The sequence below is a fragment of the Lygodium microphyllum genome, chromosome 21 (assembly GCF_053477565.2).
Source record: "Lygodium microphyllum isolate KBCC chromosome 21, Lygodium_microphyllum_v1.1.10, whole genome shotgun sequence".
Classification (NCBI taxonomy): Eukaryota; Viridiplantae; Streptophyta; class Polypodiopsida; order Schizaeales; family Lygodiaceae; genus Lygodium; species Lygodium microphyllum.
The window spans coordinates 43239996-43265257 of NC_141155.1; the positions used below are offsets into that span (position 1 = coordinate 43239996).

The 25262-nt window shown below is 42.4% G+C and overlaps 1 protein-coding gene across 1 annotated transcript; it reads left to right on the plus strand.

Moving 5' to 3' along the window:
* The first annotated feature begins 1432 nt into the window (after positions 1–1432).
* LOC148017942 (putative laccase-11) lies at positions 1433–4909 on the plus strand. The gene is made up of 7 exons (XM_087661786.1): positions 1433–1714; positions 1930–2081; positions 2232–2476; positions 2673–2801; positions 3197–3786; positions 3922–4282; positions 4485–4909. The coding sequence occupies exons 1-7, from the start codon at positions 1592–1594 to the stop codon at positions 4613–4615; spliced, it is 1731 nt and encodes a 576-aa protein (XP_087517912.1). The 5' UTR covers positions 1433–1591; the 3' UTR covers positions 4616–4909.
* Positions 4910–25262: the final 20353 nt, after the last annotated feature.

Consider the following 25262-nt stretch of genomic DNA (forward strand, 5'->3'; position numbering starts at 1 on the left):
GGAACATGCACCTTTACTCCCAACATTGGGTACCCTTAGATTATTATTTTAGATTTGCTAAATGCAATGATGACTACATTAAGTCGCTTCCATCTTGGGTGCTCTTCTAATTGGAAGATGAGCCAACTATTGAAAGTCATAGTTTCCCAAACATCAATTTCATGTTGGAGGGCTCTTAATATGCATTTTTGTTGCCATTTGGTTAGCTATTAACATCTGGTTGGGCAAACCTAATCCTCCTTCCTCTTTAGGGAGAGTGCTATCTTCCTAGGTGACCTTTGGTAATGCGGACCTATCACTATCTCCTGACCATAGAAGTTTTTGGCTAAGCTCTCAAGTAGTTTTAGCTCGTTTAAGTACTATTCTCCTCCCTAAAAAGGAGAATGGCAGACCTTTAAGATACTCCAACTTCCTTTTTACCTTTCCTATCACGTAGTCCCACCTTTAGTAAGAGTGGCTCCAAACCCCATTCGAATGCCTAGAAGTGTGAATATCTTTACTTCTAGTAGTTCCTTACATCCCTCATCTATTATTGGGGAACTATATTTGATCCCAGCTCCGAAATATTTTGTCTTGCATTAGGAGCTGTAGTTAGTTTTATTCTAGCAGCACTAGCCCAACTGTGGAAAAACGTCCTTAAAACGTTATACAAAGCAATTCTTCCGAGCTGTGAACTGTGGTTGAACGGGCCCGGGGGAAAGCCAAAGGCCAAGCTTCTAGACGGGTTCACATCCGCTTTGACACCCTTCCCACGTTCATGCCCATAGAGAATTATAGAATTGGTCAACGAACTATAATCTCTGCACACAAGCCAATCTATCCACGTCATCACAAGTTAAAGAGTGCGTTGAAGTCGATCATCGTCCGAGAATGCGCTGAAGTCTAAACATGTAGGGAGAATATGAGGGACAGAGGGGCCGGGGCCGGCGGGGGTGTTGGGGTGGTCGTGGGTGGAGCGAGTGGGTCAGTGTGTGTAAAACACAGCTTTCACGCGGTAGATGTCAATCTAGTCAAAAGCTCGTATTCGTTGGCGGTGTAGATAGGACATTGTTTTAGCAAGATTAGAACGTTGTTTTCCCAAGATGTATGCAGGACTGTCAGACATCAAGGTCAATCAGTTAGTATGCGGTTACTCGTTTAGCTTGGAAGATATCACTGTAGATTGAAATTTGAAACTCCTGAGTCCTCCTCCTCCGTCTTCTTCTTCTTCTTCTTCTGCTTCTTCTTGCATCTGGATTCTGAATGTTAATCGCTTGTCATCTTAGTAATAGTAAAACTATTATTCCTGAGATTGTTAATGTTAGTAGTACTAATGTCCTTCGTCTTCTTGTAAGACTAAGTTCCCTCTATCTCCGCGTTGACTCCCTCCACCACCACCCTTCAGGTTGGACTTTCAGAAATTCAGCCTCTCTCTCTCTCTCTCTCAGAGGCAACCACGTCTCTGTAGTATGTACCTGCCTATATATATTAATGAGCGCACTATATCCTGCATTGAGATGTACAGAACGTCCTTGCATTCCAGCTTTCTTATTATCAGCTCTGCTGCCCTCCCGTCTCCTGCAAGCTTCACCATTAGTTTTGTTTTGTGAACATGAATAAACCAGTCATCGCTCTCCTTTCCATCGTTGCAATTCATTTGGCCTTTTCCCTTCTCCTCTTGCAACATCGTCAGCTACATGCAGAAGCGGCAACAACTCATCAGCTAGACTGGAAGGTATGGTCTTTCTCACCATTTAATAATACTGCAATTGATCTGCAACCTATAAAATCATGAGACTAATGAACTGATCAACTCGCGCATGCTGTTATGCTGCTCTAGCCTAGGAGATTCCCTCAGTAAAACTACCCCGTCCTAGATGTATAACTAGCCTTCATACGGAGTGTTCTCTTTTGATGCTAATCGAGGTTCGATCTTATTTTACAACCCAGGTTCAATATGCCAACTACACACGCCTTTGCCACACAAAAGCTCTTGTTACAATCAACGGCCAATACCCGGGCCCAACAGTCTACGTGAGAGAGGGTGACACAGTGATTGTGAAGATCACTAATTTGGTAGCCGAAAATATTACTATCCACTGGTATAAGAAAAAAAATCTGTTGCTCTCTTTGATAGCAATAATACAGTCCTTTTATATAAATGATATTGTAGAAGCTCGATCAAAATAACATTGTGATAAGCAAACCTTTGGTGATCCTGTTAATCGCGGTGAATGTTATAATCTGGGCAGGCATGGCGTCCGCCAGGTCCTCAGTGCGTGGGCCGATGGGCCAGCCTATATCACTCAGTGTCCCATCCAGACTGGCAACTCTTACGTCCACAAGTTCCAAATAATTGACCAACGAGGAACCCTCTTCTGGCATGCCCATATTAGCTGGTTGAGAGCCACCGTGCATGGGGCCTTCATCATCCTTCCCCAGCAGAACGTTGTCTACCCTTTCACAGCTCCCAATAACGAGATTCCTGTTCTTGTAGGTAATGCTTTATACAATCAATTAGCTTGTAGATACTAGATATATGTATTCTGCTCAGTCGCGATCGTCATGGCCGATCAACTAGGGCTTATGCACATTGGGTGCACAAACCCGGACTCTAATTACATTTGCAGGCATAACTACTAGACCCAGTCATATGATATAACGCTTACTGACCTGCAACTCGTGATCAACAGGTGAATGGTGGAATGACAATGTTGAAGATGTCATTGCCCAAGCATTACAGATCGGAGGAGGTAGCCAAGTTTCGGATGCTTTGACAATCAATGGACAACCTGGTGCCCTATATGATTGCTCACTGGCAGGTATGCTACGATTTGGCACGACGAGTAAATTGGTCTCTCTAATCTTATATAATCTAGAAGCGTAGCACATGTGTTCACCATTTCATTGCGTCTGCCTCTGTGTAACTGGCCTTAATACCTAGGTAGTAGCCTCACTGCATCAGCTTGAAAAGAAAAGTTCAAACCTTCAAGCTAGAGGCCTCATATTATGATTACCTTGTCTCTTACATTTCCCGACAAGGTAACACTCGACGGAGAATATTGTTATATTTTCTCTTATTGATGCTACTACGTGGACCAATTCTCCTTTAAACTTGGGTACTCATCTTAATGGTGATGTTTTTCAAACCTGGATACTAATCGTGTCCCTCGTCACTAATTGAAGCTACCGTATGGTCAATTACAACTTGATGCAGATACTCCGGTGTTCAATGTGGTGCGTGGGCGAAGATACTTACTGAGGATCATCAACACGGCGTTGAGCTTCCAGTTTTTTGTGGGTGTGGCCAACCACACCCTCACGGTAGTGGAGGTCGATGCGGAGTATACGCTGCCCTACCAGACAGACGTGGTTGTGGTGGCACCTGGGCAGACTACCAATGTGCTCTTCACGGCCAACCAGCCGACAGGCCAGTATTTCATATCGACTACTGTTTTCTCAGCAGTGAACCCGGCGGTCGTCCCTTACCCCACCAGAGCCGCCACCGCCATACTCCGATACAATGGAGCCAGCACTGTGCCTTCCGCGAATTTGCCCATGCCCAGTTTCCCAGCCGTGAATGACATTGCGTTCGCGGCGAAATTCGCTCAGAGCTTGAGGGGCCAATCGTATTCTAGAGGTTTTTACTACTACAATGTACCCCAAACCGTCGATGAGAACCTCTTCTTCACAGTTGGCTTTGCCTTGCAACCTTGCTCCACGTGCTCTGGCCCCATCCCAGCCAACCGATTCTCTGCATCAATTAACAACGTCACCTTCAGCACACCATCCGTTTCCCTTCTTCAGGTACGTTACACGTTTCTAGCCAGATTACAATAAAGAAACTTGCAGCTCGAATATATGAATAATTAGAATCATGAAGGCCGGGTGGAATTGGGCATCCGACGTATTAACGTTGACCTATTGTTTAAATTGGCTTAGGCATACTACAATCACATCAACGGAGTGTACACGACAGATTTCCCGGACACGCCCTTGTTCGTGTACAACTACACGGGGGTGGATCCCAGCAACATGCAGTCAGTGGTGGGGACGAAGGTGAAGGTGCTGGAGTTCGGGACCAACGTGCAGATTGTGCTCCAGGATACGGCCACGCTCGGATTCGAGAGTCACCCCATCCACCTCCACGGCCAGAACTTCTACATCGTAGGGACGGGCTTCGGCACCTTCAATGCTTCCTCCGACCCCAAAACCTTTAACCTCGTCAACCCCCCTTCCCGCAACACAGTCGCCGTCCCTTTTGGAGGCTGGGCTGCCGTCCGATTCAGGACAACCAACCCTGGTATGCTACATATACCGTATTAAATATGATGACAATTCATTCACAGGACAATTTAATTAAGATTATCCCGTTAATCAATCTTCCACGAAATTGAAAGTGATTATTGAGGTTTACGCACTCGGCTTGCTCTGCTAAAGTGCCCTACAAGCCCTTCCTATGTACTCCACTTCGACTCACTAATGGTTCCATTGATATGGTGCAGGTGTCTGGTTCATGCATTGCCACCTTGACCTGCATGCCTCATGGGGCATGTCCATGGCTTTTATTGTCAAAAACGGAAGGGGAAGCGACCAAATATTGCCACCTCCTCCCACAGATCTTCCTCCTTGCTAGCTTGGCAGAATTTAGCTTTTCACATCAGCACAGCCCGCGCTTGTACATCTCCCTCTAAAATGCGATCCTTTAATCCATAATCTTATTCGAACGGATTAATTCACGCTCCATTTATATTGATGTATCCTGTAAGCAATAATCTTATTCAATGAGCAATCCTCAACCTCGACATCAAAGCCCCTTCGACAATGCTATCCAATCACAGAACCAATGAAAAAGCAATAGATGCTACTTGCAATGCATTCTTTCTTTTTTCTTATGTCGATGGGTCAATATGAAATCGTCCTTCGATAAGATCTTCTATCCTTATCCTCCTTGGTAAAGTTCTATTAGAACGGTGACTCTTTAAGCTAAAATCTAAACGTGGGGGCTCTAGGTCAAAAGTATCCCGTCCCGTCATTCTTGACCCCCCGGTATCGCAATCACAATAGTATTCACCTACAATTTGACATTTTGGCGAAGCCGTGCTCTTTGAGTGTCTTCTAAGGTCCCTTACAGACTGTGTGGACGTCCTCTTCTCACGGAAACCTTTGTTCTCTTTGAGAACATCAAAGAGAAATAGGTTGGATGAAAGCAAGGTAGAGCAGACGTTTTCTAGTCCGCCCTATAAGATCCCTCGCCCAAGAAGGACCATAACCTCTAGCCTGTAATTTATATTAATCGGATTCACCGACTACGCCATCGCTATTGGCAGCTACCTTGCGCATTATTTTTTTCATATCGCATTTCGTCGTAAAGGGTCTGAAGGTACTTTACAGCCCAGACTCGCGCAAGTAGATCAACTTGTGCGTTCTGGCATAGTTTTCTTCATATCGCATTTCGTAAAGGATTTGAATTTTGAAGCTACTTTACAGCCCAGACACGCGCAAGCACATCAACTTGTGCCACGCACAGGTCGACCACCCCGTTCACATCAATGCCTTGGGACTGCGCCATAGAGAAGAGAGAAGCAGGCGAAATTGGGTTCCAATGGAGAGAGAGCACTAAGTGCAAATTGATAAGCGAATACCTGAAAGACACGTCACCTTCACTTGCACAGTGAGACATAATACCAGCCACACCATCGACTACCACAAGTCAAATTGCGTGTGTCCCATCCCTTATCCCACCAACACGGTAATAGCTCGTTGATAGTCCACGATGTATCCTATCAGCGTTACTCATATTGCATGTCAAGTTAGAACATTTGGTGAAATTTGCCATCCTCTTTATAAGAGGATCAATTCGAAATAATTACTAGATCGATGGTACTTTGACTTTATGGATGAAGCCATTGTTTGAGGTCTCTAAGTTCTAACCATTTGCGGTGAGGTTCATACTAATTGTTCTTTCCTCATCTTGGAGAGCATTCATTACTACACAATCATTGATTCAATATCTTCATCTTCAACCTCTTTTCACCCAAGTTTAAAAGTAATACGCCATTCAAGGTGCACTTTTATCATTCCTCCTTGCTTATCACAAGTTCTTATCATGTATAATATGACCAATTAATAGTGCTTACAAGTGGTCCAAGGGGGTGGAGAGGCATGTTTCTATACAATGTATGTTGAAAAATGTAGTTTTGTTTAATAGTGTGATTGCATTAATATAGTAAATATACATGTACATTAGGCATTTAGGTGACGTGAGGTAGCTTTCTAGCTAATCTTCTTCAGGGCTCTAAAAACCACTCTAAACAAAGAGTTGTTTTTCCTTACACCTTTACAAAATAACAAAACCACATCTTTACAAGCTTCTGAATTGAGAGGAGTCAGCCTAATAGTGCTATAAAAATTAACAGTGTTTCTATGCCTCCATAGGCTTTTGATTACAATAGCCTTGAATGAAAGTTCACTACCTCAATCCATTTTCTACTTCTTCTCTATACTTTCCTAACTTCTTTGCAATTCCAAGCCATGTCATAATGAACTTTTAATCATTCCCTAAATAGGAAATTTTATGAAATGTAGGAAATTGGATGATATTTCCTATATATGCATTCATATATTCCCTATATATAGCTAAGGAATATATTTCCTATATATGCATTCATATATTCCCTACATATAGCTAGGGAATTTAATTCTCCACATCTACTAGTAGGGAATTACACATCAAAATAGAAATTTTCCTACATTCTTTCAAAATTCACATATAAGAGAATAGGATCATGTGTTTCCCACTTCTAATAGTAGGAAATTACAGATCACTTTAGTGAATTCCTATGTTCTCTAAACATTTCCTATATAAGAGAATGTAAGAATATCATTCTCCACTTCTGGTATTAGAAAATTATATGTACATATAGAAAATTGCTTGCATTCTCTCAAAAAACTCTTTGTATAAGAGAATACAAGGAATTGAAGCATTGGTTTAGGTATTTAAGATCTAGCACTTTTAAAAAAGTATAAATTTGTTAAAGTTGGGATTGAAATTATGGAGATAAACCTTAGATTGTCAAAGACCCATTTACCCCAAGTACATGCATATACACATGTGTATATCCATGCACCATTACACATGCCCTCTCCACTCCTAGTTAAATAGTCATATCTACATGTAGTTATGGACTTGTTTTTTATTGGATTAAATTTTAGAAACTAGCTAGAAATGGTGCATCTTGTACAAATGGGTAGCCTCAATCTAGTTAGTTACTCCATCCTATGCCAAACATGGCTCTAATTTGCTTATTTCATGCCCGTCTAATGCAACAATGCGTGTTGCTTTTGCTCTAATAATTTGCTCTGATTATTTGAGAAAAGCTCATCTTTACTCGTTCAAAAGCTTATTTCAATGGTGTAGCAAGCCATTTTATGGTAACATATAACTAACAAATAACTAATTGCTAGCCAACATTTGAGTAGCTCAATACATATAAACAATAGTATGTATGAGAGTTTGATTAGCAAGAGGGGACTATTTGTTGTCTTTGATATGGACAACATTGAATTGTCCATGGACGTTTAACAAGGATTAGTTGTACATTAGCAATAAATTGAATTATCCATGAGCTTTTAACAAGGGTTACTACTATTAAAAGCATTAAGGAAGTTGAGAGTATCTTGTTTACCACTACTTAGTTGCCTCAAAAACAAAGAGCCAAGGCACAAAATGTCTTTAGTCTATTTTCCCTTTTTCCTAGTATCCAATCAATATGCTAAACCCTAGAGGGCACTCTAGGTTCGAGAAAACTTCCCTCGCCTTGATTATCTTACAACCCAATTTAGGAATCCAAGGTATCTTCCAAACCTAGATTTAGAATATATGTGTTAAGCTTTCTATTTTTTATGCCTTAGAACTGCTCATAAATGTTAGCCCCAAACTAGCCATATTAACTAAAATGAGATTTGACTTATCATTGACAAAAGGCAGGGTGCATGTTTGGGAGCTATTAGTAGAGGGAGACCATGGATTAGTCCTCTCTACACTTTGATATCAACCATCTTAGCTAGTGGATCACCAACTTTGGTGAGGAGCATAGGTGCAAGCAAACATCCTTGTTTGACTAATCTGCTTAAACCAAAAAGGGTGGGATAGGTATCTATTGACTCCCACTTTTGTGGCTACATTGTTAAAGAGTACATTCACTATATGGTAAGGTTGTTTCCCCATTCCTATTCTAGCCATGAATGAAGTGAAAAAATCCCACCAAACCCTATTATAGACCTTGTCTAAATCCATGTTGATGATCCCCATGTCTCCCCCAATTTGTATTGCAAATTCAATGGCGGCCATTAAATTGAGGATTTTGTTATGCATTAACTCCCTTCCATAGAGGAGTTCATATTGAGAATCATGTAGCACCTTTGGTAGTATGAGCTTCACTCTTCATGATTATCACCTTTGCAATACATAAGCATTCGCAAAGCATGTAAGTCTCTATCAATTCACATCCCATATGGTCTCATATACCCCATGTGAGGGATAACAATCAAACCAAGCATCTTCCTTTCTTCATTTCTTTCTAGCACATACTAGACTTCCTCCTTTGAAAAGATTTTAGCTTGTAGTAGGGACACCTAAATAAAGAAAGTCAATTGCACTAGTTTCAAAAATTGATAAACTAGAAGTTAATATTCTTGCTCATTAATAGCTAACCAACCATGTATGTTGGATAGGTGGTCTAGGTACTTTGCAAAGATTTTGAGTCCCAACTGTGGTACAACCTGCCACCCTCCTTGATTGGTATAGGTCTTGTCTCATCTTGCAACTTGCTAAGACTAGTCCTTATGCTTGTTATAAAAAGCAAAGGCCATCCACAATCATGTGGGAAACATCCAACAAATCATATGTCCTCTTCAAGTGATGCAATTTTTCCTTGTCATATGCAATCATGGCACAATTTGCATGTAACTAGTAAGTCTCACTTGGCATCTTGTTCTAGTCCCTTGCCAAGATGGTACACTCTTGTGAAATTTGTCCTTCAAAGTTTCCCAAAGCCCTAATCTATTCATGGATGCAAGAGGGCCATATGTTGACCACACAACTACCATTTTGTTGTATTTCATTAAAGGAGCAACAACAACCCCTCCTTCCTCCCATTTTATCATGGGAATGAACTCCTCCTCTATAAATAGGATGACTCCTCCCTTTCCTCTACTTGAAGAAGAGTAAAAACACACATAGATACTAGGAAGGTCTAGTTCTTCAATGTATTCACTAGTGAGCTTGAACCTTGCATGGCCAATGCATTAGGCACTCATGGCTCTTAACAACCTTCTCCAAGCTACCTTTTGGCTTTCTAAACATAGACCTTTAGCATTCCATGAGGTGAGGTTGATGATTCTTAGAGATTTTAACCATAGATTTAGTCACCATCATGATCCAAGATCTCATAATCTTCGTTAGTTAGAGGATCATAAATATTCCTATCAATAAGAGGTAATCTAGCCATTAAGAGTCCTATTGTCCATACATGTGACATACTTTCTATTACTTAGCGGTGCATGCATGCATACAAGGTACACATACACACAAAGAGATTATTTTGAAAAATATATAAGTAACATTTTTCAAATGCATTTCTCATGGAATGCTAGTGAAAATTTAATAAAGGAAGGCACACATAAATGGGGATTTGGAGCTCATGCTACCAAAAGGTATCAAACCCATTCATCTTAGTAGTTGAGGCTAGATCTTCCACATGTAGGGTTTTTTTGTGAGGACAATCTTGAGTGAGATCCCCTTCTTACCAGAAACCCAATAGTGTTTCTTATTCTTCTTGCCCTCCTTCATTGTGAAGGTATTAATAGTGGATATTTCCTGCACCTAACTATGCACTTACATTGACATGCTTGATCAAGTATTACATCATTATTTTTTGAGAAGATATTGAATCGATACTACATGAATTACTTTCACCAATGCATAAAAGTCATATAGAAGCTTGCTCAAAAATGAAAGATAAAAATTGACTCTTCATATTGACCCCAAAAGTTGACAATGTGATCCTAGAGAGAGAGATCACTATATTGGTATCACTCTACCACTATAACATTCATCCTTCATCATAAATGCTAGGACAATAGTACGATAATCTTTTCCTTTTGTAGGAAAGTGTATTGTGATATAGTGAAAAATTATGTGTGTTTGAAATTCAAGTTTGGGAACCATAGAAAGTGGGAGATTTGAATTGTGCATAAGGAAATGGAAAGATTAAAGTGTATTACATGTGTGTGTGTGTGTGTGTGTGTGAGAGAGAGAGAGAGAGAGAGAGAGAGAGAGAGAGAGAGAGAGAGAGAGAGAGAGAGAGAGAGAGAGAGAGAGAGAGAGAGAGAGAGAGAGAGAGAGAGTAGACCTTTACAAAACCTAGGCACAACAAATCTTGTAGACACATTGGAGATATATTGAAAGATTGCCTGAAAAGCTCAAAATATTTGACTCATGGCTACCCTTCCATCATAGATGGACATTGATTACATCTTTGTTAACAAGGCGACATGTTTGATCCCTTTTTAAAAGATTTAATGACTATCTCAAATCATGTCTCATGTAATCATATGTTTTTTTTCTCATAAACATTGTTGTACCATAGTGATAAGATGACCATAATCCTTGCTACAATTCTTTTTTCAATGCACAAAAATCTTGAGAAATCTTGCTCAAAAGAAAATCAATAAGTTGACTTGTCCTTGAATTGAGCCTAGTAGTTGACAACTCATAGTCGAGATCCTAGAAACCCTTCACCTTCATGAGAAAGGTTTGGGATTGATTTCCACATCCTTAAGGAGGAAGTTTTATCTAAAGCAAATCCATTATAAGTTGACTTGTCCTCGAAGTGAGTCTACAGTTGACAACTAATCCTCATGATCCTAGTAAATCCACCTCCATGACATTCATATAAAATGCCTTGTTGAGCATCATTCAAAGAAAATCCACTCTAGATACAAGGTTCTTTCTATCTTTTTGCTTAAGCATGCTTCACTCAAGTTTCCATATTATTTGAGCCTTTATGCAAGTCCCAACTCATTTTAGCTTTTTAATAGCAATCCATCTTGACTTTCACTTCACATATCTAATGGCTAGTATGTAATGACGTGATCAAAGGATCCTTTGCAACACATGGGTCTCAAAGTTGAAATCCTGCATAAGTTCAACAATGCAGCCCTATGTCCTTTGAGATCATTTTAATTGTAGACATCACTCAAATAGTAATAGTGAGGATCCATCAAATGCTATAAACTCAATGCATACAAATAGTGCCTCTACCTTTTCAAAGCATTAATTACATTCATAGAATTTATTTTAAAAATTAGACAAATCATTTTTTCACTAGACAATGTAACAAATGTCAATCTTAACAACACATTTTTAGGCCTATAATCACTAGCATACATCTCAACCACAACACACATCATCGCTAGTTGGCACTTGCAAATAAGGAGTGCCTTACAAAGGGTAGGAGAGAGAGAGAGAGAAAGAGAGCGAGAGAGAGAGAGAGAGAGAGAGAGAGAGAGAGAGAGAGAGAGAGAGAGAGAGAGAGAGAGAGAGAGATTTCTCACAGTGTGAGCATATGAAAGATATTGGTGTAGGGCATGTGGGGATAGGGAGGCTAGAGCAGGGGTATATCTGTCCTAGCAGTTCACCGTGGGGAGCTCCAGTACTGTTCCAAAAAAAGAAAGAAAGGTTGGACATCACCTTCGCTAAGTATAGTTCAACAGCATGTCGAATGATGAAGAGATCAATCTAAAGATAGTTTTAGGAAAGAAGGACCAATAGATCTTGTCATGAAGACATCAACTACAAGCTGAGAGCACTGAAGGAAGTCAACAATGAGGTGAGTTGCAGCTACAATAATTGATATTTTTTATGTGGAGAATAGAGATCAATGCTTCGATTGTGCATCTCTAACTACATTGGATGGCTCGTCTAAGGTTTGTGGAAAGCAAAATAGCTTGATAAAGCTAATCACAAATACTTTCAAAGGTACAAGGAGATAAGTGAATGCAAGAAAAAGTGCTCCAATAGAATTCAACTAAGAATAATTCTACCAAGTAAGCCATGCGTTGCAAGTCTTCACAATGAGGAATCTGTGATGATTGAGGATGCTCTTTAATGTCTTCAACTAGAAATAAAAGATTGCTTTGCTCAAAGGCATGGTGTCTCTATTACTCTAGAAGAACATGAGTTCATTTTTGAGATAACTACTATAGTTCTTGAAGGGACTGCATTCTGTGGTACCAAAAGAATAAGGAGGGTGCTTCAAGAATATGAATATGTGTGGGTACCATATCTGTACTAGAGGGATGTTTAGCAAAAAGAGGTAGGTAAGATAGTGTGAGAGAGGAACCTAAATAAAGAAAACTATATGCAAATAAGTGGAGACATCATTATGTACCACAAGCAATATTGGAGATTCAAGTGGAAGAAGCCCTATTCTTTATAGGAAACACTCAAAGTATAACGATAGTGCATGTACTATTTGCAGATATGAGCAATAGGTTGGCAAGTTGAAACTGTGAAGAGTCCTTGTATGTTACATCTAAAACAACTGGGGAAACATAGCTACTAATATAAAAGAAGCCACATATGAACAACCAAGATCTAGAAATAAAAATTGTAGAAACATTTCTCATGTTTCATGGAATCTATGCCACTACAAGGGACTGGGGCAATAGCGACGCCGATTAGCGATGGCGGATATCGGCGTCGCTATAGGCGTCGCTATTGGCGTCGCAACTGGCGTCGCTATTTGCGACGCTATTTGCGACGCAAATAGCGACGCATATAGCGACGCCAATAGCGACGCCGCAGGGAAAAAAAGCGCGGCCGAAACCAGAGCGCCGTTTTCATTTTGTTTTCTTCGCCTTTTGAGAGCGAGAGCGAGGGAGAGAGCCAAGGCTTTGTGAGAGAAGAGGAGGAAGAGACTTGCTGCCGCCGCCGCCGCCGCCACCGCCACCGCCCGCGTCACCGTCGTTGTTCGCGAAGGAGAGGAGGAGCCCTCGTTGCAAAGAGAAGCCGCCCACGCTCGCCATATCTCATTGGTGAGTCTCCCTCTCTCTTTCTTTTACTTGTTGAAGGTTTAAATCGTTCTCTTTTGTTTGTTTAGGAGAGGAAAAGAAAGAGAAGGAGAGGGAGAGGGAGAGAGAGGGAGAGAAAGAGAGGGAGAGAAAGAGAAAGAGAGTGAGAGTGCATTCTCTCTCTCTCTCTCCCTTTTGCTTGTTTAATGTTTAAATTACTTTCTTCTTTGCTTGTTTAGGAGAGGAAACGAGAGAGTAAGAGAGAAAGAGAGGGAGAGGGAGCGGGAGAGGGAAAGAAAGAGAAAGAAAGAGAAAGAGAAATAGAGGGAGAGGGAGAGGGAGGGGGAGGAAATAGGAGAGGGAGAGAAAGACAAAGAGAAAGAGAGGGAGAAGGAGGGAGAGTGCATTCTCTCTCTCCCTCCCTCTCCCTTTTGCTTGTTTAATGTTTGAATCACTTTATTTTTTGCTTGTTTAGGAGAGGAAATGAGAGAGAAAGAGAGTGAGAGGGAGAGAAAGGGGAAGGAAATGAGAGAGGGATAGAAAGAGAAAGAGAGGGAGAGTGCATTGTATCTCTCCCTCTCCCTTTTGCTTGGAGGATGTTTAAATCACTTTATTTTTTGCTTGTTTAGGAAATGAGAGAGAAAGAGAGATAGAGAGGGAGAGGGAGAAAAAGAGAAAGAGAGGGAGATAGAGAGGGAGAGGGAGAGGGAGGGGGAGGGGAAGGAAATGAGAGAGGGAGAGAAAGAGGGAGGGGGAGGGGGAGGGAGAGGGAGCGAGGGAGAGGGAGAGGGAGAAAGAGGGAGAAAGAGGGAGGGAGAGGGAGAGGGAGGAGGAGGGAGGAAATGAGAGAGGGAGAGAAAGAGAATGAGAGGGTGAGGGAGAGGGTGAGAGAAAGAGAGGAAGAGAGGGAGAGGGAGAGGGAAGGGAAGGAAATTTAAGATAATATACGTATCGATAATGGTATGCAATGTGCTTTGCATACGGCCACGTACTTCATCAAAATTAACCCAAAATTATTGTTATAGAAGAAGAAACCCTTAAATTGAGTATAGGATAATTTCTCTCAGGTCTTATGACTATGAGTAGAATTGATTGAACTAAATTTTATTACTATAGTTGTAAAATTTCATAAATAGCGCGCATTAATTTTAAAATGGATTACTTATACTCAAAGCCGAGATATAACAAAAAATTATCTACCGGGACAAACAAATCGTTGAGCATGATACAAGGCCGAGATATAACATCAGAAAATCTCTCGACTACTATATACAATGCAAGGTTTATGGTCAACTTGCAACTTGACGTACATCTCCATAAAGCTATCCATTTAAGCCTCGTTTACTGTAATGTAGATAAGATGGCAAACGAAGAAGGTCCTATTGTTCAAGACCGCGAGTCGTATCTTAATCAGTGTGTCCCATGTCCTTCCTCTCAATGCAAGTTGGCAATTAGACGAAAACACCGATTGCCTATAGAACACGTACGACGATTTGGCGAGTTTCAATCTGAGATCATTGATCAGGCGATTGCAGATTTTCAGCAAACGGTAATTTCAAGTTAGCATTTTTCATGCATTGTACTCTCAAGCTAATTGAAAACCATACACAATAAGATTGGGTCTTGTTGGCAAATTTTGTATCCAGGGGGGTGATGTCTCGACCCAAGGGGGAGTGCACCCTTTGCGGCCAATTAGAAGAGTTCGTGGACGTACGATGGATGGATGGCAGGAGCCAATAGACCACTCGCAAGGCCCATCTATATCGTCAATGCCAGAGGAGACAGACAACCTTCCCGACTTGCCTAGAATCTTGGAGCCTGAGATGGAGGCAATGATCGATGCATTGATTCCCATGGATGTTGAGACATCTGACCCGCTTAGAGAGGAAGCATCCATACCATTATATGATGGGTGCCGAGTATCTCGGTTGAAGACATTGCTTGCACTCTTAAGTGTGCAAGCAAAATACGGTTGGAGCGATACGAGTGTGACTGAGTTATTTAGGTACCTTGCACACAGACTTCATTGTTTTTTTTAAAAACAGTATTATTGTAAACATGGATGGATTTTTCAAGGTGTTTTATGATTTTTTCAGGTTATTGAAATATCATATATTGCCACTTGCAAACACCATGCCTGAGTCTCGTGATGATGCACGACATGTTTTACGGAAGCTTGGCATGGACTACAATAACATCCATGCATGTATCAACGACTGCATATTGTTTCGAGATGAATACGAGACTATGGAGACATGTCCAAAGTGTGGTGCTCACAGGTATCGACAGGACTCAGACACTTTCCGCTCATCCCCCGCATAAACCACATGTTTCGCACGTCTGCCATGGCAAGCTTGACAACGTGGCATGTGCAGAATAGGTCTATGGATGGGGTCACGGTGCAAGATATGAGCAGGCGCGATGGTCGGCAGTCAGCCAACATTCGAGCCATTCTCATGTGGACGATGCATGACTTTCCGGGATTGGGAGAGTGCTCAAGTGAGCAGACCTTTGTTCACGCCGGTAATATCTATATTTTATTTCATTCAATCAAGTATTCACTAGGTCATGGATCGCCTTGCAGGTCTCGTTACCTCAGGTTATCATGCATGTTCATTGTGTGGGCCACAGTTAGACTCCCGAAGGTCACGAACCATGAAGAAGATGGTATATCAAGGACACGCCGCTTTCTTGCCGGAGGATCATGAACTCAGGGAAGGTTTTCTTGAACGACCTCCAGCACGTATGAACGCTGCAAGCTGGTACAAGCTGAAAATGGTAAACCCGGAATCACATCCAAATGGAATGCGACGGTTCTCAGTTTTCTACGAGTTGCCATATTGGACCCACTTATAGGTCAACCATTTGTTGGATCCCATGCATATTTTCAAAAATGTGGGCAGCTTGCTATGAGACCACATCACAGGAAAGAGAGACACTATAGGGTCACGAATGGATTTAAAGGAGGTAGGTAAGATGGAGGCGCTTTGGCCGCAGTTGAGTGCTGAAGGGGGAGTGGAGCTTCCTTGCGCTCCCTGGGTTTTGTCTACCAAAGAAGAGCGCATTGTGAAGCAAGTAATCAAGTCTATCCGCACTCCGACGGGTATGATCGTTCTCTCAGGTCCGCATTTTCTAAAGATGACCAAATGTCTGGGCTAAAATCCCATGATTGGCATAAGATATGTCAGGTTTGTGAACAGAATGGATTTTAATTAGCGTGGACATTTTGAAATTTGAAAAGTGACCATTATTCTTAATGCTTTCTCATTTGTGGCAGTTCGTCCTACCGATCGCGATCGCGGGATGCCTAACTCCAGAAATTCGCGGGGCCATTTACAAGCTGTCGACTTTGGTGCAATGGATCTCACAGAAAGAGATTAAGACGTCCTCTATTGAATCCGCAAGGCGGGGAGCAGTTGAGACGGTCTGTCTCTTTGAGAAATACCTGCCCACTAGCATGCTCACGATACAAGTTCACCTTCTTGTGCATCTTGTGGACGAAGTGGAGATTGCTAGACCTGTCCATACGCGATGGATGTTCTTCCTGGAGCGCTTCATGAAAACCCTGAAAGGCTTTGTGCGACAACGAGCTCGTCCGGAAGGTAGCATGGCGGAGGGTTGGTTGGTGTCAGAGGCGTTAGTGCATATCTCACAATGGCTACCAACGGTGGAACCAGACAATGAAATGCTATGGACGCTCAAGGACGATGACAGGCTGACTGGAGATGTGGTGGTTGGAAATGGGGTAGAAAAAAGAATGGATGCCTCAATGGAAGAGAAGGTGAATCGCTTTTGTATGTTGCACCATGCCTCCATGGAGACGTGGCTCGCCAAGTACCAGATTGCAAGGCAAGATCGAGAGGAAGTGCGAGCTGAATTCCAACGCAGTACGCGTCACCGACCGATTCGATATCCCGAAGGCATGGAGGAGATGCCGCGGTTTATGTCAACACGATGGTTGCATGGAGCCTTGATCGCAGCATCCAGCGAAGGGGCAGAGGTCTCAATGGAGGAGTGGGAGTTCTCGAGGGGATGTAGTCGAAAGGTAATGAGGGGTTTAGAATGTGTCGTATCTGAATTTGTTTGCTACATCTAATTTGAGTGTTTCAATGTGCAGTACAAAATATATAGTGCAGCGTGGTCGCGCGGACGGCATTTTCGGGTGGAGCGTATTGACAAAATGCGCTCCACAATGGACTGTGGTGTCATGGCAAGGTTTGAGCAAGAGAGCCGGCGACAAGCAACGGATCCGAACACGATTGTGGATGAGATGGAGTATTTTGGGAATTTGCAAAGTATTATTACGGTGGATTACCGTAACTTCTCCATGATAATATTCGATGTGTAGTGGTCCAAAGTGGTACTTGGAGGAGCTGGCGCAACGGTTCGACGAGGTCCATCTGGATTTCTCGAAATAGATTCTGGAAAAAAATGGATGGATTTGCGCGACACCTTTGTGTTGCCGGCACATTGTGAACAGGTACAACTAGTCATTTGCTTGCTAATTGTAATACGACACGGTTTATGTCACAATGGTTTGAAGACGGTTTGTAAGTGTTTGTGAATAGGTAATCTTCTATCCAAATCCCCGACAATCTCGATGGTGGTATGTTATACCTTCAACTCCTCGAGGTGCGAGAGTATACGATCAAAGCGATGTTCCAGGCATAGATGAAGAATATATGCAAATAGAGGGATCGAAATTACAAGGGGTGGAGGCCACCGCAAGCTTGGAACCCGCATCGGCTAACAATGATGGAAATACAGAAGTCGTAGAATTTTTTGAGAACGAGGCAGACTCGTTCTTTTGTGGTGACATGTCTATCGACCTTCCAGTGTATGCAGAGTTGTGTCAGGAGATTAACATGGGACCATAGAATACTTCATTCTTGGAGAATTGTATTACTCAATTCGTTGTTTAGATCTTCCATAAAGGTAGATAAGATATGCATTTTAAGAGGGATTTTTCAAAAATGATTTATATTAATGTGCTTTGTGTAGTATAAATTGATTATTCTAACATTATTTTTTATCTGTGCAGGTATCGATATTTTCAGGATGAGTCGAGGGATGAGCGATGAGGAGTTTCAGGAGATGATGGCACGTATGTCTCTAGATCAGCTCGCGAGATTCAGAGAGATAGCAGATCAGGAGCTGTCTCGTTCTTCGTCAGGGTGCTCTGCTAGATCAGCTTCAGTGCGATCAGATGCTTCAGCTTCGAGCAGACGATCTCGACGCTCGCGACTTGGGCCAGAGGGAGGGACTGCGATTGCAGGAGGATCAGGGGGGTGCTGCTGTGGAGACACGGACGCGGTGTCTCCGTCTCGTCGTTCAGCTGGAGCTCGGTCACCTCCAGGATTTGTCACACCTGTGGGGATGTCCACTCCAGTTACTCTGGCATTTGCGCAGCCGTCGGCAGATGTCACGCCTTTTGGTGGCACTCCTTTTGGTGGCACCCCCTCTGGTGGCACTCCTTTTGGTGGCACCCCTTTCAGTGGCACTCCGGGAGAGGGTACCCCCGTCGGTACACCGGATGTTCAGGGGTCTCCTGGATATGCCCAGGAGCGTGGACGGAGATGGGAGAGGGCCCATACGAGGCACACTCCTAGGGATTATGGATACCTAGTGGATGGCAGGTCAGGAGCTATCATCATGAATGATGAGGGGAGGAGGGTGATGGCTCGCATGAGGGAGTTGTGCCAACAAGTTTTTCGGCACAACGTCCTGGATCATTGGAGGAACATACCGGAGGGGAGCAAGGAGTACATAGTAGCATCCTTGCACGAGGAGTTCCCGGTGCCAGCCGCAGTGGATAGATTCTCTACGGGCTGGATGATGGATTGCATGCGTGCATACATGTCACATAGACGATCCGACGCACGCAAGGCAATCAAGAGTGGGGCTCCAAAGCCCGAGTGGTTAGATGCAGATGACTGGCGCCGACTGAGGGAGGAGGCTACAAATTCGCCAGGACGTTGGAGTCAGCAGCGGGAGGCGGCGAGGGCACGAATCGAGGCCGGATCGGTACATCATCTTGGGAGTGGCGGCCACATGACATATTTGGAGGACTTTGTAAGTTTCTCTTTTGTTTTGCTTATTTGTTTTTTTGAGATATTATTTGTACTGACAATCATGTTTCTAATAGTTAGCATTTTGTTTTCTTTGCAGCACTCCATTACAAATCGCGATCCGCAAGGCCTTGAGACTCGATATGCAGAGAGGCACGGTCTTAGATCATTGATCGACCGATTGTACAGACGCGGCGGCCCAGTAAGTCTCTCATCTTTCATGTCCGTAGTTACCATGAGATATTTGAATGCATTATTGTATGGTGGATTGATATGTTGTTTCTTTTTCTGCAGAATCCGTTTGATGCTCCTTTACAGCGGGAAGAGCTTTCGGGGGACGACGATTTGTAGCTCGCCCTTGGATCCTTAGCGCTCACATACCTTTAATTTTTAGTCGCCCGATCTATGTAGACATTTTCTATGTATACATGATATTGTTTTATGATTGTACCAATCGCATTTTATGCGATATCATGTATTTATTTCATCTATCAGTTTTATGATTTCAGTATACATTCTTTTTGTTTGCCAACGCTTTGTATGCAGCAGTGCAGAAACTATTTTGTATGGCTCCTGCCACAAATTTTTTTTTTCTCTGTTACCGTCGCTATTTGCGTCGCAAATTTACTGCAGGCGTGGCTATTGTCGTCGCTATCAGCGTCGCAAATTGTCTGTAACCATCGCTATATACGTCGCTATTGGCGTCGCTATATGCGTCGCTATATGCGTCGCATTTGCGACGCATATAGCGACACCAATAGCGACGTATATAGCGACGCAAATAGCGACGATTCTATGGCGTCGTCAATAACGACGCTTTTTGCGACGACGGGGGCAAATTTTGTTGTTTGTATTTTCGTCGCTTTAAACGTCGCTATAAGGTCTATATCTTGTAGTGTGCATGCATTCCGTGTCTCCAAGAATGCCTTTTTATCATGGTTCTAATTGAATTCCTTTATTTTTTTAGATTTAGTTATTTCGATTGGGTATCATAGAAGGAGGCATTAGTCTTTATGAGGAGGATGGTAGCTAAAATCAGCTAGGAATTATGGCATCAGGGCATTGATTAAGGGTGGTGTATTGTTAATTTATTAAGAATCTTTCAAGCTCTATCTAAGGCTGCAACTTTGGTACACTAGTGGTTGTGGTGACAAAGCCTTCCTTTGATGAGATTTGATGATCACACTTACGTTAGATTAGTCATAGGGACCTAGGATTTGATGTTCATACTTACGTTAGACCTTTACAAAGCCTAGGAATCATCGTTTGGGCAATCAAATTTGCTAAGCTTTGTATGTGGTGGTAAAGGCACACCAAGAGAATTAGCATCAACAATATTAAATCGGTCAAGTACTTTGCTGAATCTGTACTTGTCCTATGAGAAAAACGAAAAGTATTGCCCTCTATCTCTTCTAATGTGCATGCCTAGAATTTCTTTAGTTACCCCCAAATCTTTCATCGAGAAGGTTGAGCTTAGTTGCCTTTTGAGAGCATTCAAAGTACTCTTATGTTGTCTTACAATCAGCATGTCATCCACATATAAGACCAACACAATAAGGCTTCCATCATCTTTCTTTTTCATGTATAAGCAATGATCTACATGATTTTGTTTAAATCCATGGTTGGGCATGAAGATATCAAATTTTTTATACCACTATCTAGGGGCTTGTTTCAACCCATATAAGCTGTGTTTTAGCTTACAAACCAAATGTTCTTTCCGTGGAATAGCAAAACCTTTGAGTTGTTTTCATGTACAACTCTTCATGCAGGTTACCATGGATAAAAGTAGTCTTCACATCCATATGATTCAACTCTAAATCCAGGGATGTAGTGAGAGTAAACAAAACACAGAGCATAATCATCTTCACCATTCGTGAAAAAACCTCCCAGAAGTCTTTGCCTTCCTTCTGTGCATAATCCTTAGCAACCAAACTTTCCTTATACTTGGGATTCCCATCAATACATTTTACCTTCTAAACCCATTTGTTAGGGATAGCTTTCCTGTCCTTGGGCAAAGGTACAAGCTCCCATTCAGATATAGAGACTTCATCTCTTCCTGCATAACAAGCTCCCACTTTCTCTTGTTTTCACACGACTCTCTAAATGTTAGAGGCACACATTCATCAGTAAATAAAATGCAATCCAAAGATGGCTAGAACCTCTGTGGTTGCCTTCTGACACGTGTAGACCTTCTTACCCAATGATCTGTATTGTTAGGCAATGGGCCGATATCCTCAAGTATGTGCACATGTGGTGGCTAATTTTCAGTATTTTCTTGCTGATGTAACTTTTTTAAAGCATATTTCCATATTAAAGGGACAATCCACCCTACATGCCCTACCCAAGGAGATATGGAGTAGACTTTGATCCAAAGGTGCATTGAAGGTATAATTTTCTACTAATTTACAATGTTAATACTGTGACCCCTAAGGAATGCATGACCTTCACTTAAAAAGGTCTTTACCCATCTATTGCACACTTTCTCGAGGAGTTTTCTTCATGTCCAGATCTAGCATTTATTACCACTTATAACTATCTGTGTGTCTTAAGAAACTTTCTTAAGCAAAAGCCCACTGTAGAGGAAGAGCGACTACCGCCTCTCATTTTTTATATAAATGCAAGCATAGATAGTTGTGCACTCGTGATGAGAACTGCCCCATTGCTAGCATTTTTATGAACCTACAAGAGGATATGAGTGATAGTCCGTTCATGACATGTAATAACTCAATTTTATCCACTACACCTTTGAACGTGAGAGTTAACTGAAAGGTATATATACTATGCCGCTCCTTTCTAAGTTAGTCACTTAAAACCTCCACCTAGCTCTATCCTTGCAAAAGAATGAGATCCAACTTAGTTTCATCCCTTGTAACCAAAGAAAGAGAGAGTGAGAAAAAGAAAATAAAAACAAAATGTTCTCATTTTTAATATATGACTACCATGAACACTAGATCTAGGGAATATGAAATCCCTAGCCCCTCGCTACTTCATGCACCTAGGGAAAATCAAGGGTAGGCCATTGTGATAGAGCAAGTAAAAAAAAAAAAAAACTTACAAAGTCCTCTAGATATGCCCTGTGGCCACCACTCCCAAGATGATGGACCACTCTGGCCTCTAGTCGTCTCCTCGCCGCCTCCCATTGCTGTCTCCAATGTCCTGGAGAATTGTAGCCTCCTCCCTGAGTCGGTGCTAGTTGTCCGCATCTAGCCACTTGGGCTTTGAAGCCCCACTCTTGAGTGCCTTGTGTGCGTCGCATCGTCCGTGTGACATATATGCATGCATGCACTCCATCATCAAGCCTGTAGAAAACCTATTTGCTGTGCCTGGTACTAGCAACTCCTCATGCAAGGATGCTACTATGTAGTCCTTGCTCCCCTTCGGTATGTTCTTCCAATGATCCAAGATGTTGTGCCGAAAAACGTGTTGGCACAACTCTCTCATGCGAGCCTTCACCCTCCTCCCTTCATCATTCACGATGATGGCTCTCTTAACCTATCATCTACAAGGTTGGGATACCCCTCTGGGGTATGCCTAAGATGGATTCTCTCCCACCTCGTCCACGCTCCTGGGCATATCCAGGAGACCCTTGTACATCTGGTGTACCTACCAAGGTAGTATCTATCGAAGTAGCACCCATAGGGGTGCCACCTACGGATGGTTGAGAAAAAGCCGGAGTGAGTGGAGTAGACGTCCCCACAGGTGTGACAAATCCCGGAAGTGACCCAACTCCACCAGAACGATGAGACAGAGACACTGCATCCGTACCTCCACAGCAATCACCTAAGCCATGCTCTCTCAAACCGCCATGAGAGTAAGGAGTAGCACTTGTATCCCAAGCCGACCGCGGGCTCACTCCATCCAGATCTCTACAGCATCCCCTTGAACCACTCCCTTCATCTGGCCCAAGTCTTGAGCGTCGACCTCGTCCACTAGAAACTGAAGCATTAGAGCGTGCCGAAGTAAATCTAATAGAGCGGCTTGACGGTGTCCGAGGCAGCTCCTAGTCTGCCATATCTTGGAATCTCGCTATCTGATCTGGAGAGATACATGTAAAGATCTCCTGTAGCTCCTCGTCACTCATTCCTTGACTCATCTTGATTATCTAAATATCCACAAAGGTCACCTACAGAGGCAAAAATTGATGTTTGCATAATCAATATAAATCATACAAAGCACGGTAATATAAATATTAAAAAAATGATCTTACTTTAAATGCATATCTTATGTACCCTTATAAGCAATTCGTCAACAAAATGAGTAGGTGGATGCTCCAAGTATGAAGTACCCTATGGTCCCATGTCAATCTCCTGACACAACTCCGCATACACTGGAAGGTCAATAGACATGTCACCACAAAAGGATGAGTCCACCTCATTCTCACAGAATTCTTGGACTCCTGTAATTTCCATCATTGTTAGCTGATGCTGGCTCCTCTACATGCTCCAAGATTTCGGTGGCCTCCACCCCATGCAATATCGACCCCTCTATTTGCATATTGTCCTAATTTATACTCTGAACATCGCTTTGATCATATACTCTCGCACTTTGGGGAGCTGAAGGTATAACATACCACCATCGAGGTTATCGGGGGTTTGGATAGAACATTACCTATTCACAATTCCATACAAGACAGATTTAATTATTGTGACATGTACCATGTTGTAATACAATTAAAAAATACAAGAGTTCATGCACTTGTTCACAATGGGCCGGTAACACAAACGTGTCGCGCAAATCCGTCCATTTTTTTTCGGAATCTATTTCGAGAAATCCAGATGGACCTTGTCAAATTGTTGCTCGAACTCCTTCAAGTACCACTTTGAACAACTGCACATCGAATAGGATCATGGAGAAGCTACGGTAATCCACCGTGACAATACTTTGCAAGTTTCCAAAATACTCTATCTCATCTATAACCGTGTTTGGATCCGTTGCTTGTCGTTGGCTCTCTTGCTTGAACCTTGCCATGATACCACAATCTGTTGTGGAGTACATTTTGTCAATACGCTCGACGCAAAAATACTATCCACGCGACCACGTTGCACTATATATTTTGTAATGTACATTAAAATACTCAATTAGTTGTTGCATATAAAATATAGATACAACAAACCCTAAACACATCATCACCTTTGGACTACATCCCCTCGAGAATTCCCACTCCTCGGTTGAGACCTCCGTCCCTTCGCGAGATGCTACGATCAAAGCTCCATGCAACCATTGAGTTGACATAAACCGCGGCATCTCCTCCATGCCCTCGGGATATCGAATTGGTCGATGGCATGTACTACGTCAAAATTCAGATCGTGCTTCCTCTCGATCTTTCCTAGCTTGCTAGTACCTAGCAAGCCACGTCTCCATAGAGGCATGGTGCAACATACAAAAGTGATTCACTTTCTCCTCCATCGCAGCATCCATTCCTTTTTCTATCCCATTTCCAACCACCACATCTCTGGCCACTCTATCATCATCCTTCAACGACCATAGTATATTATTGTCTGAATCCACTGTTAGTAGCCATTGCGAAATATGCACTAGCACCTTAGACACCAACCAACCTTCAGCCATGCTACCTTTTGGCCGAGCTCGTTGTCTCACAAAGCCTTTCAGGGTTTTCATTAAGCACTCCAAGAAGAACATCCATCACGTATGGACAAGTCCAACAATCTCCACTTCATCTACAAGAAGGTGGATTTGTATCCTGAGCATGCTGGTAGGCAGGTATTTCTCAAAGAGACAGACCGTCTCCATTGCTACCCGCCTCACGGATTCAATAGAGGACATCTTAATCTCCTGTGAGATCCATTGCACTAAAGTCGAAAACCTGTAAATCGCCCTGCGTATTTCTAAAGTAACGCATCCTGCGATCTCGATCGATAGTACAAACTGCCACAAACAAGAAAGCATTATGAATAATGACTACACTCCAAATAGAAAAATATGCAGCCCACTTACAATCCATTCATAGTACAAACCTAACATATCTTATGCCAATCATGGATTTTAGCCCTGATAATCGGTCGTCTTTAGAAAATGTAGACCTAAGAGAACGCAGCATACCCATCGGAGTGAAGATAGACTTGACTATTTGCTTCACAATGTGCTCTTCTTTAGTGGAAAAAACCCAAGGAGCATGAG

Coding starts and splice junctions, on each gene's coding strand:
- LOC148017942 (XM_087661786.1), top strand. CDS start 1,592: ATGAATAAACCAGTCATCGCTCTCCTTTCCATCGTTGCAATTCATTTG. Junction 1,715..1,929: donor CTCATCAGCTAGACTGGAAG/GTATGGTCTTTC, acceptor TTTACAACCCAG/GTTCAATATGCCAACTACAC. Junction 2,477..2,672: donor CGAGATTCCTGTTCTTGTAG/GTAATGCTTTAT, acceptor CGTGATCAACAG/GTGAATGGTGGAATGACAAT.